Below are 13,128 nucleotides of genomic sequence, written 5' to 3' on the forward strand. Positions count from 1 at the left end.
TCCTCCAGGCCCTTAAACTTCAGGATTGGTTGGTGTCTCTGGACCTACAGGACGCTTACTTTCATGTGCCGACTCATCCCAAGCACAGAAAGTACCTGAGGTTTGCGGCTGGCGACTCGCACTTTCAGTTTCGGGTCCTGCCATTCGGGTTGACCTCCGCCCCAAGGGTCTTCACCAAGCTAATGGTGGTGGTGGTGGCAGCGTATCTCAGGCGAGGGGGGATTCACATCTACCCCTACCTGGACGACTGGCTGATCGGGCGCGCTCTCTCGAGCAAGCACTGGATCACCTCGGTCTCACCTGCCGCTGCCTCCACAGGCTGGGCTTCTCCCTCAATTTCAAGACGTCGCATCTGACACCTTCCCAACGGCTCCAGTACATCAGGGCTGTGTTAGACACGTCCTTGGGGAATTGCTTGCCTCCCAAGGTAAGGGCTCATATTGTGCAGATGGTGGACAAGTTTCAACATGCGCAGTGTCTCCCGACTTTCGAATTCTTAAGGTTGCTTGGCCTCATGGCATCCTGCATTTTTCTGTTGCCAGAGGCCAGGCTGAGGATGAGATCCCTGCAATGGGTCCTCAAGATGCAGTGGTCGCAGTTCTGGGGCAAGATGTCGGATCCCATTCGAATTCCCCGGTCTCCCAGGATCTTCTCTGCTGGGCCAACGAGGAGAACCTGATGAAGGGGGAGCCGTTTTGGCAACAATGGTCGCAGGTGACTGTAGTGACGGATGCTTCCCTCACAGGATGGGGCACTCATGAGTACAACTTTACAGCCAGCGGTCGTTGGTCTCCGTCGGACGCCAAACTCCACATCAACCTGTTAGAGCCGAGGGCCATCAGGCTAGCCCTGAAGGCTTTTCTGTCATTTTTGCGGGGGGAGGAAGGGGGGGTGTCCCGATCATGACGGACAACACAGTGGCCATGTATTACCTCAACAAAAAATGGGTCTAGGGTCACTCTCGTTGTGCAGAGAGGCAATGCAGCTCTGGTTCTGGGCCATGCAGCAGGGACTGTCGGTCTCGGCAGTTCATCTGACCGGAGACAAAAATGCGGCAGCGGCCAACGCTCTGAGCAGGCAGAGCACGATCTCTCTTGAGTGGGAGTTGGCTCAGGAAGTCCTTCAGGAGATCTTCACCCTTTGGGGAACCCCACGAGTGGATCTCTTTGCCACCAGTGTCACCCGAAAGTGCGAGAGATTCTGCTCAAGGGAATTTCCTCCACGAGGAGCCTTACGAGACGCGTTAGTAGTGTATTGGTCATTCCCACTGCTGTATCAATTTCCTCCAGTCCCCATCATTCCTCAAGTGTTGCAGAGGTTACGGCGGTTCGGTTCCTACATGATCCTTATTGCTCCGGATTGGGCCAGGAGAGCGTGGTACCAGGACCTTCTAGAAATGTCCATCTGCCCTCCACGCCGTCTTCCCTACCGAGAGGATCTGCTCTCGAGGGAGGAAGGGAAGGGAAGGGAACAGAGGGGAGGGCAGGGCAGGGGAGGGGAGGGGAAGGGAGAGAAGGGGGGAGGAGAGGGATGGGGATGGGGAGGGAGTCGGGAGGAGAGAGTAGAGGAGGGAGTAGGAAGGGAAGGGGGGTGGTGGTGTGTGTGTGTGTCAGGTTCTCCATCCAGAGGTCAAGACTCTCAACCTTCACGCTTGGTATCTGAAAGGTTGAGGTATAAGGATTGGGACCTCCCGGATGACGTGATGGAGGTGTTGCTTTCGGCCAGGCGGCCTGCAACAAAATCTCTGTACCGTTGGAGTAAGTTCTGCGACTGGTGCAGAGGTCACAATGTTGATCCTTTTCAGTTCTCCATTCCTATAGTTTTCTTTCTTACTTTCTTTGGCACAGGGGCCTTCAAGTAGGTACCATTAAAGGTTACCTGGCGGCACTCTCTATATTTAAGCGCTCGTCTGAAGAATGATGTTACTTTAAGATTCCTTTGTTTTCTCAATTTCTTAAAGGACTAACTAATGTGTTCCCGCTGTCCCCTTTCCAGATGCTGATTTGGGATTTGAATTTGGTTTTGAAATTTCTCATGGGTGCTCCATTTGAGCCTTTGCACTCTTGTCCTTTGAGATTATTGTCCTTCAAGACAGTGTTCTTGGTTTCGGTTACTTCCTCTCGCAGAGTGAGTGAATTGCAGGCACTTTCCTCTAAGCCCTCTTTACTGTGTTCCACAAGGACAGGTTAGTACTTAGGGTACATCTGTCCTTTCTACCTAAGGTAGTATCTGAATTTAATTTGAGTCAGAAGGTGTTTCTTCCTTCTTTCTATCCTCCTCCTCGTCCTGGTAATGAAGAGGAGCGACTCCATAGGTTGGATCCTAGGAGAGCTCTGAGCTTTTACATTTCTAGGATGTCCAGGGTCATAGTGGACGATCAACTCTTTGTAGGATATGCTGGACACTGATTGGGCCAGGCTGTTACCAAACAGACCTTGTCCAGGTGGATTATCCTCACCATTACAGGGTGTTACCGATTGGTGGGTAAGGACCCTCCTGAAGGGTTGCGAGCTCATTCCATTAGGGGGGGTGGCTACTTCCACCGCCCCTCCAAAAGGGTGTTCCTGTTAAGAATATTTGTGATGCCGCTACATGGGCTTCGCTCAACACCTTTGTTCAACATTACTCCTTGGATACGATCCATGGTCAGGATATGGCCTTTGGTAAGGCGGTTCTTTATTCCGCCATCTGATTGGGTACTCTAAATTCTTTTCCCTCCTTCATTTTCTGGTACTGCTTTGCGAGTCTGTCAAAGATGTGGAATACGTTGGAGGACACAATCCATTCGAAGAACAAGTTATTTACCAACTGGTAACGTTCTTTCGACTGGATGTTCCTCCAACGTATTCCACATCGCCCTTCCAGCCTACCCCTCTGGAGAATTTCCTAGGCAATTACAGCTTACGTTTCCGCAAGGCTATGTGCAGTCATGCAGGCATGAGACTGGTGCCACACGTTCTGGGGGAAAAAACATAAACTGAGGCTACGGGCGCCGTGCGTCCTATTTATAACATCCAGTGACGTCACCCTCGACAGAGGCCTTCGAGGGATATTTTACACGACGTCATCGACGCAGGACGCCCTCTGCTGAAAAAGTTTCTGAAGTGCACAGCCTTGGGCATTACATGTCAAAGATGTGGAATATGTTGGAGGAACATCTAGTCGAAAGAAAGTTACCAGGTGGTAAGTAACTTGTTCTTCTGACCTAATCTCAAAATTCCACAGCTTTTCTGCACCTTCCTTTCCCACTGTTCCACCAACATTACTCCTGCACCCTTCTTCCTTACAAAGCCACATCTAGCAAGGCTAGAAGTGTGCTCTTCAGGACCACTTACCTTACCTATTCTGAGGCACATCACTGTATAAAAAAACAGGAAATCCAAAGCCTGCCCAGGTTCTCCATCCTGACATGCTATCAAAAAATACAATGAATCCGGGGCCAAACAGAATTGTCTGCCCAATCATGCTACCATAGAGATACATGAAACATGGGGCCTTATTGCCCTTTGCCTCACAAGCATCATGGCTTATTGAGAACTGGTTGGTAACATAATGTAAAAGGAGCAGGCTAGTATTACCATTGTGAATACAGGTACTGCACTTTAATTGGGCTCTGCAGTGTTGCTGTGGGCCGGTAAGCTGCCGTCTAGATAGCCTGTTACTCCATTTTCTTCCTTTAGCTTTTATGTATGCACACTCCTTTAGCTTTTATGTATGCACACTACCTTTGGGAAGAAATGTTAATTTATATAACCTTACTGTAACTAACTGTTTCTGTGGCCTGTTCCCAGGATTGTTGACCAGGCAACCATCTGTGCTTTGTGTGCTATTTTTTTATCAGACAACCCCCTCTGCTTTGTATGCTATTACCCCATTTTGAGCCAACGGACCATGTTGCCCTTTTCATTTATCTGTAACTTCTGAGCAGATGAAACTAGTTGTAACCTTCTCTTTTTGAGCCAGTGGGGACATGATTTCCGAACGGATTACAAGCGCCTGAACAGGCTTCGCCAGCAGTACCCCTCCGTGCCAATGATGGCTTTGACGGCAACTGCCAACCCGAGAGTACAGAAGGATATCCTGAACCAGCTCAAGATGACCAACCCACAGGAGTAAGTGTCCCCCACCCCTCTGGCTTTCAGTACTTCAACCATTTAAAAATTACTATGCCACACATATAAACGGCCCCACCCTCTGTCAGTGCCCTAACAATTAACAAGCGCAAGATGAACATGCCACATATGTCATTACTTCTACCATTACCTGATGGGGCTTTCTCCTTAATCCAAGCTCTTACCCAGATCTGGATGGCTCTGCCACTGGAGTGCATTCATGGACATATTGCTAACATTAACAGTAACAGTACATAAACTCCAGAAGACAAACGGGCGGTGTATAAGTACCTCTTCCGTCAAGGCTTATCTTCTGCCCTATTACAAGCCATGGATTGCTTTTGTTGTCCTTTACTTAATTTTTTTTAAAACAAATTAATTCACATGGTACAGTGCGATCATATCGAAGTCTGATGTAAGTGCTCATCATATACTGAAACTCGGATCATACACAGAGCCAACCCCCTAACCCCACCTAGGCACAGGGAGACTTAAATATTTCACACACACACACATACACACATTCACTCACAAACACACACCATCACTAACTCACACCTAGCTCATATCACTTGAATGCATCATCAGTCTCCAACTCATCTTGCACAAAGGCACTTCATACACTTTCAGAAGTGGCTGATTATTTTGCACACACTCAATGTCAAGCATACACACTTCAAAACATGACAGTGATGTAAACAATTTGGTGATTTTCAAACCCCTGGATTTGATTGCTTTGATTTTCCTGTCTTTCCTTAAATTCTTCGTTCAGCTGGCTGGAACGCTACTTTATGGGCTGCAGTTTACTATTGAAACCTTTCCCTATATGCATGACATTGTTCATATGTTGTTGTTCTTCCACTAGGTTTACAATGAGCTTCAACCGACATAACTTGAAATATGAAGTTTTACCAAAACGACCAAAAAGAGTGGCATTGGACTGTGTTGAGTGGATCAAAAAACATTACCCCAGTGAGTATTGAAAAATAGTCCCTCGGTGAAGTATAAAAGAAAACAAATGTGTATTCAGGTTTTTCTGGGACATGGAACGAGAAGCTTGGCAGGAGTAGTGTGTTCTCAAACCAACCTATGCCAATGTGTTAATGTAGAGCGCTATTTTGTGAGTAGCAAGCTTTAGTGTCCAGTAGCACCCATGAGCTGATCTATTTTGTGACTAGTAAACTTGTGTTTTCGGTGTGACGAATTGCTGGATGTCGTCACTTCTCCCCGGTGGGGAAACCCTTTCCCATGAGGCCAGGGAGGTGAGGCTGCTACCCGATAGTCCCCCTGGGGGCTGTGTAATGCAGGGGAGATCTCAAGGGGATTTTCCCCCACCCCAGGAGAAGGACGACCACCTAAGGTATAGCCTTGATGACAACATCAGACCCTAACACACTCTAACTTCTCCTTCTGCTAACCTCTTTGTAGACAGTAGACCTATGTACTGTTGTAGACTACCGCAAGGTCCTGGAAAGTACTGAGACAAAGAACAACATCAGGAACCATAGGTGTGGAAGACCGGAACAATGAAGAGCAATATGAAGAAGGAACTGCAGCAGTATAGACTTCCCTAGGGGTGTGGTTCCATTTACACATTAAAAACCAGGGTATGACTGCATGGCGGGGAGACGCAGCCTGGGAAGCATGGGGATGTCGAGAAGGCCAAGACCGAGCCGAGAGCACTCCTCTTCTGGAGTGGAGGACAACATACCTTGGCTTCCAAGCGGTAATGCGAGTCTGGCCAACGGTGACTCAAACACAAGAGGCAGCATTCAGACCATCACTCCAAGGGTCGGGCAGGAGATCTGTGAGGTGAAGGCACAGAGACATGGAGATGCCCATGCAGCACACCGAGTTGAAGAGAAACCCCCATGAAGAACCGGCCGTGCATCCTGGGAACATAGAAGGTAACAGGAGAGGCATGCGGACCGGTAGGGGCTGGAAGATACAGTAGGCAAAGAACCCATATAAATATGACAGGACTATCTTCCTCGTGTCAGTGCTTAGCAAGCGAGGCTGTCAAGAGGACATGAAGGGAAGGGGGCGGAATAAGGGTCGAGGACCCAACCAAGAGAATGAGAAGTAATCTTCCTTGTGGCAGTACTTGGCAGGGAAGTGTTACGCTGACCTGGCTCCCACAGGGGCGTCGGTCGGATCCAGACAGCTGCGGTCTCCACCCACGTGATGCGTAGTGCAGCGATGACTGACTCGATCTGCCCTCCTAATCTTGTCTGCTTAACACGTAGAAATATTCTCCTGCAAGTGGAGAGATGGATTTAGCCACTTGTGGATTCAAGTGATGGCACCCCCACAGTCCTCCCCAACTAATCACCTCCGAAATGCCCTCACAGCAATCTCACCTTATATTCTTGAAAGATGAGCTCTCCATCCTGCGTGGATTTGCAGGGGCGCGTCGATTCCAGTTACTTCACTGGTTTGAAGGCTCGGGGAGAGTTCCGGAGAGTATTGACTCTGAGGTTCCTGGTGAGGACCAGTAAGTATTAAGTTCATAGTGTTCAATATGTCCGATGTTCACTCTTGTTCCCCCACCTTCCTTTCTTGTCTTGCAGCTGGCTCGTGAAAAGATGCTCTTGTGGCAGCTGGTGGTGCTCAGGTAAGAGTCTGTATTACCAGGCGCTGTCCGGTAACTGTTGCACGAGGAAAACGTGTTGTTTTGTCTCTCTTTACAGATGCGGCACGTGAAAATATGGAGAGTCACAAAAGGATGCCTCCGGTGGTAAATCGGGTAAGTCTATGGTGGTAAAAATTATATTTGTTGGTTCCCTCGGCTCACCTTGTGGTTTTCTTTTGTCTCCTAGGTGCCGAAGTTCGGCGAAGAAATGATGGAGGCAGCGCCGACCCGAAGGATCCTGTGAAGACTGGTGAGTATGCTGCGTCGCTGCAGCTGGAGGTGCGGCGCGTGCAGAAATGATGTTCTTTATGTTAGGGAGAATTCTCTCTTTAGGCTGAATTTCCTAACCTAGTGAGGTCCCCCAGCAGCTATGCTGGATTTCTGGAGTTTGTTTTTTTCTCCTGCCAAGAGTGAGACTCTTTTCCTCCCACTCTTGGAATGATTTATGGTGTTCCTTTGACTGTTGATGTGTTTTATGGGCTATGGGGTCCTTTACTCCATAGGGTCTCATGTGTTTTTACTATGTGCAGTAACACAGGGTGTCATTGTGACCCCCCCACCATAGACTCCATACCCTGGGACTGACTACTGTCTCCCAGGTCATGTAAAGTCACCATTGGCTTTACTAGTCCCAAATTAACAGAAACCAGTACAAACCATCATATTGTGGGCGTACTGGTCGGGGCCTTTCGATTGCCCCGGGGTATGTTAGTCGAGGGGGCACGTCTCAGTCACCCCTGATCGAGTTTTGGCTGGTGGCAGTGGAAACTACTTTTTATATTCGACCGCGAATATTTCCCTGTGGGATTTTCCCATTGTTCGAGGCTACCAACTTTAATTATTTAATTCTCATAGCCTCGAACATACCGCCGGTTTATTTAATTAATATTAATTCGCCGGTTGATATTTTTTGCCAGGACTCAATTCTAAAATGGCGTTTGTGTTCTCTTCTGTGACTCCAACCCAAGTCGAGCCCTTTGTTCCACTTTTTGGCAGGCTTCTCCACAGAAGCCTCCAAAAGTGGTGCCACTCTGTCTGGGTACCACAGGGGGTGTGGGAGGGGGTTTAGGCACCCTGGACTGAGTTACCTTGGTAACTCAAGTCGCACTCTTGTGTGATTGGCCCCAGTGGTGAGCCGGCCGGCTCACCACTTAGCATGTTTGATTGAGAGCTAGGCTGAGTGAATGGGGGTATGCTGCATAAAAGCAGGGCTTTGGGGACTGGAATTTCAGAAGTCGCCACAGGACCTGAGAATCCGACGAGGGAGAAGCTGAGCCGACCTACCACGACGACACCACCGGTGGAGCCCTGCGGAACCGACTCGCCACTTCCCGATGACAGAGAAGATCTCCCGGCTGGAGAGGCTTCTGCCCCTGACTGGTGGGCACAACCAGTTTACCTTCTTTTCTTCGCAGCCCAGACCGGTTTGTGGTCAAACTGCCCGTGCCAAGCACCTCGGCAGCCGGATAGCCACTCACCACTGAACCGTGAATCAACGGACTGCTCCTTGTACCTGAGAAACTCCGCGGCTGGTTTCTTCCCTGGCAGTGCAAAGGACTCCTGTCTTCCTCCCCGACGAGATCCTCCCTTCCCCCGGATGAAGCACCGACTTGCATCCGCTGCCAGGAACAACTGCCCCCGCTGGAGTGTTCTCACCACTTTAAGGTACCGTGCCCGCCAGGCCTCCCTTTCTAAAGATTGCTACAAGGTAATAATAACCCCTTAACCTTCTGGACTGTGCTGGCCGCCTTGACCCTCTAACTGTTCCCTTTCTTTGGTCCAACCCCTTTTTGAACCGTTACAAGACTTTTGTGCACTGCAACCGTGTGACCTTGGACACATTTCGTTTTGATCCTCTTAAAGCGGATCCGGCCTACTGACTCTGAATTCACGGTGTTACTTTGCTTTCCTCTCTTGTTGTGTTCGTGAAAAAGTGTTGGGATCTGTTTCGTTTTATTCTCTGCTTTTCTCTCCCTTTTTAAAACGAAGTATTTGAGTGCCATCATCATTAAGCGCTCACCGCTGTCTAAAAATAAGTGGGGCTTTACTTAAGACTTGTCTAATATTCTTTTAAGGGAGTGTATACCTTTTAGTGACCGTGTTTTTGAATTGCTTACTATTAGTGCCCATGTGTTTTTCTAGATGTGGTTTTAAATAAATAATTATATCTCTTTTACACCCAGCCCTGGTCACTGTTTACTTGTTCTATTGTGTTCTCTTGACCTATTATGAATACTCTGTATACTGCCTAACTCTTCTTGAGGGAAGTCTGACTGCTCAGCCACAGCTACCAAGTGAATCTGTGTGGTACAGACTGCTACCAAGTGGGTTTACTGCCAAACACCTGTAGTCCTAAATCTTTTGCAATGGTCCCAGAGGGAACTGCACAGGTTTCTGCCTAACACTTTACAGGTCCGGAGACAAGATGGACCCAGAATCAGGTGTGGAATAGAAATAAGTTTGTTTTCTAACCTTGTCCCTTTCTTTCCTCTTTGTTTTAGGAGCTCCGGATTCGAGGCGGGCGTGGCAGAAGACTGGATGCAGGCTGCAGGCACGGTTAGTGTTACGCTGCTGGATGCAGAATAACGCGAAGCGTGTGTTGCTGGTCGGGCGTGGTTTAAATAGCCTCAAAAGTAGTCCCAGGTAAGAAGTCCCTAGAACCACACCCGAGTAAAAAATAGTCCCTGTAGAAAAATAGTCCCTTTCAGGCTTCATGTTGGATTGGAGTCATTTGCAGCATGGTCTGCCTGAGGTAAGTAATGACTATGAGCCTGGCGCCTTAGGCGCCAGGACTGATTCCTACTATGAGCCTGGCGCCTAAGGCGCCAGGACTGAACCCAGATAGCCCCTAGCCGGGGCTGCTGAGGTTTTACTAAATGTCTAGATGCCTGCTCCCGGTGCTGATGGGCTTGGTCCGGATGCCTGGGGGTAGGCATCATGACAGCACTCCTCCCTCCCTCTCGCCCCTCCTAAAGTTGTTCTTCCCCTGGGCCCTGGTTTGTCTGGGAAGTTCCGATGGAATCTTTTTACCAACAGAGGTGCATGGACGTGGTCACTAGGTTCGCATGACCTTTCTTGCGGTCCGTAGCCCTTCCAACCGATTAAATAAAAAAGTTTTGATTTAACCATCTTGGAGTCCAGGATATTTTTTACCTCGAATTCAGGTTCTCCATCTATCAAGATGGGGTCGGGTGGTTTGGTTAATCTTGTTCCTGGTTGAACTGGTTTTAAAAGTTAAACATGAAAGACAGGATGAATGCGCATATTAGAGGGTAATTCCAATAATTACTTTCGGTCTGGTGTAGCATGCAACGTAGGTACTGTTCAAGGATCTGGTTGGTCCTCTCCGTCTGACCATCGGTCTGGGGATGGTGACTGGTTGATAACCTCACGTCGATTTGCGCCATTTGACAACATTTCTTCCAAAAATGTGAAATGAATTGACTACCTCGGTCAGAGACCAATACGGAAGGAAATCTGTGTATTCGAACAATGTTTTCGAGGAACTCCTTGGCCAGAATTGAAGCAGAAGGAATAAAGTGGGCCATCTTGGAAAAAAGATCCACAATAACTAGAATGGTGTTCAATCCATTACATGGAGGTAGATCTGTAATAAAGTCTAACGATAAGGTGTGCCATGGTGTAGGTGGAATATCCAAAGGTTGTAAGAGGCCAGCTGGTTTTTTCTTCTGACTTTTGGTTTGGGCGCAAATGCCACAAGATATTACAAATGACTTTACGTCTTTTCGCCAGGTGGGCCACCACAATTGTCTCTTAATTTTAGCTACAGTTTTTGCGATACCTGGGTGTCCTTCCATCAGGGTGTCATGATAATTGGAGATGACTAGTTCTTGTAGTTCCTTGTGTGGTAGAAATAGTCGCCCTTGATAATAAGGTAGGTCATTGATGACTGAGTAGTCTGGGCCTTTCTTCACCCAGTCCGCCAGGGCTGTTGGATCGAAGAGTTGTTGGATCTTTACTTGAATATCCTCCAGTGTCTGTAGAGTGGTTATGCCAAGAATTCTTTGTTCTGAAATTATAGGCACCGGTTCCGGGTTCGCATATGCTTCTCCCATCCCTATTCGGGATAAGGCATCTGCCTTGCCATTTTTACAACCTGGTCGATAAGTGATCACGAAATCGAACTCGGCAAAGAACAATGCCCATCGAAGTTGACGCGACGATTGGGCCTTGGCTGTTTTTAAATACTACAAGTTCCGGTGATTACCGTAATGGTATGCCTGGCATTGAGAAGATAATGCCGCCAAGCCTTGAAGGCGGATTTGATGGCTAATAATTCTTTATCGGTAACCGCATAGTTTAACTCGGGTGCTGAGAACTTTCTGGACCAAGATGCTACTGGGTGAAGTTGACCGGTTTCAGGATCCTTCTGGGACAGGACAGCTCCCATGGCTAAACTGGATGCATCAGTTTCAACTATGTATGGAAGTTCTGGGCGTGGATGCTTTAAAACAGGTGCAGACGTGAACTTCGCTTTCAGCTCTTGGAAGGCCTTCTCAGCTTCTTCTGTCCATAAGAAGCGTTTGTTTTTACGCAAAAGTGCTGTGATTCGGTGTACAATATGAGAAATCCGGAATGAACCCTGCGGTAGAAATTAGCAAATCCGAGCATGCTTTGTACCCCTTTAAGTGAACTGGGTGAGATGGCCACTTGAGGATTGCGTCCACCTTTCGAGAGTCCATTCGGACTCCTTTTGGAGTCAGGATAAATCCAAGGAATTCAACTTCCGTAGCATGAAACACATTTTTCCAATTTTGCATATAACTTGTGCTGGCGTAGTTTCTCAAGGACTTCACAAACGTGCTTCACATGGTCTGATTCTGAAGAGGAGTACACTAGAATATCGTCTATGTATACAACAACACAGATGTCAATGAGTTCACGAAGGACATCGTTCATAAAATACTGGAAGGCTGCTGGTGCATTGCACAACCCGAAGGGCATCACCTGGTATTCGAATAACCCGTACCTAGTGCGAAAAGCAGTCTTCCATTCGTCGCCTTTCTTTACACGTACCAGATGATATGCCCCTCGGAGATCTAATTTAGTGTAGATGCAAGCGTCCTTTACTTGGTCTAGTAATTCGGGGATCAGAAGCAATGGTTATCGGTTCTTAACCGTGATCTGATTTAATGCGCGGTAGTCTATGCACGTTCTGAGGTCACCTTCCTTTTTAGGCACGAAGAACAAAGCTGAAGATGCAGGGGACTTGGATGGACGAATTAAGCCATTAGCAAGGTATTGGTCCAAGTATTGTCGTAGGTGAAGGTTTTCGGGTTCTGTAATGGCGTAGATCCTACTACATGGAGGTTGTGCACCGGCTATGAGATCAATTTGACAATCGTATGGTCTGTGAGGTTGTAGGGTGTTTGCCTGTTCCTTTTGGAAAATATCCTGGAATTCTTGATATTCCTGAGGTAACTGCACGACTGGAGTAGCGACTGTGGCCAGGCCTTGGTTCAAGGGTTTTTTTGGGTAACAAGTATGTGCACAATCCGGGAAGGTTATACTCTTCTCTCGCCAATCAATACAAGGATTATGTGTTTCCAACCAAGGTATCCCCAGTATTATTTGGAACTGCGGGGCTTTGATTAAATCAAACACAATAGTCTCTCGATGCCCATCCTGACCCAATAGTGTCATCTCTGCGGTGGAATGAGTTACAGGCCCAGAGGCAATTTCAGTTCCATCGACTGTGGTGATGACATCCGAAGTGGTCTTTTTGAAGAGAGATAGATTCATCCTAGAAGCCAACTCGTGGTCCACATAGTTTCCTATGGCCCCGCTATCAATGTATGCCCTCACTGCATACATACGTGATGGCTGCCTTGGATCTACAAGGACCATTGGTATGATGAAGTGCGAGGTCTGAATATCCTTCTTCAAGCTCGGCAAGTGGACCTCTACGCTTGTCGGGCGTGGTAGTTTCCCGAATCAGGCTCTGTTCGATTTTTATCAGCAACTCCGACTACTTTTTTAGATGTTTTTATAGGGCAATCCCATAGAAAATGACCTGGGGCCCCACAGTACAGACACAATTGTATCTGCCGTCTTCTTTCTCTTTCCTTGTGAGTTAAGGGTCCCTTGACCCCCCCCATCCCCCGATCTGCATCGGTTCTGATACATCTGTTCCTTTGAGGGTAACATTGGGTTTAACCAATACCCGATTCTCGAACTTGGCTCGATCAGCCTTTCTATTCTGAAGTCGGTGGTCTAACTGGACCACTAAGTCTATATATTCTGCACAATCCTGAGGTGGGTTCACAACTTGGGTCAAAACGCCTTTAAGTTCACCCCGAAGTCCACGATGAAATAATGTAATTGGTTTTACCTCTGGCCATCCGGTTTCCACCACTAACCTAT

At 47.9% G+C, this 13,128-nt stretch overlaps 1 protein-coding gene across 3 annotated transcripts in view; it reads left to right on the plus strand.

Moving 5' to 3' along the window:
• Positions 1-13,128, plus strand: part of BLM (BLM RecQ like helicase) — an 865,782-nt gene that overhangs the window by 469,057 nt on the left and 383,597 nt on the right. For all 3 annotated transcript variants that reach the window (XM_069624186.1, XM_069624184.1, XM_069624185.1), the window contains exons 11-12: positions 3,964-4,112; positions 4,978-5,084. In XM_069624186.1, the coding sequence (XP_069480287.1) occupies positions 3,964-4,112; positions 4,978-5,084 (256 nt within the window). The remainder of the gene's footprint in view (positions 1-3,963; positions 4,113-4,977; positions 5,085-13,128) is intronic.

This window comes from Ambystoma mexicanum, chromosome 11, assembly GCF_040938575.1.
Source record: "Ambystoma mexicanum isolate Mex_15411 chromosome 11, UKY_AmexF1_1, whole genome shotgun sequence".
In the NCBI taxonomy this organism is placed as follows: Eukaryota; Metazoa; Chordata; class Amphibia; order Caudata; family Ambystomatidae; genus Ambystoma; species Ambystoma mexicanum.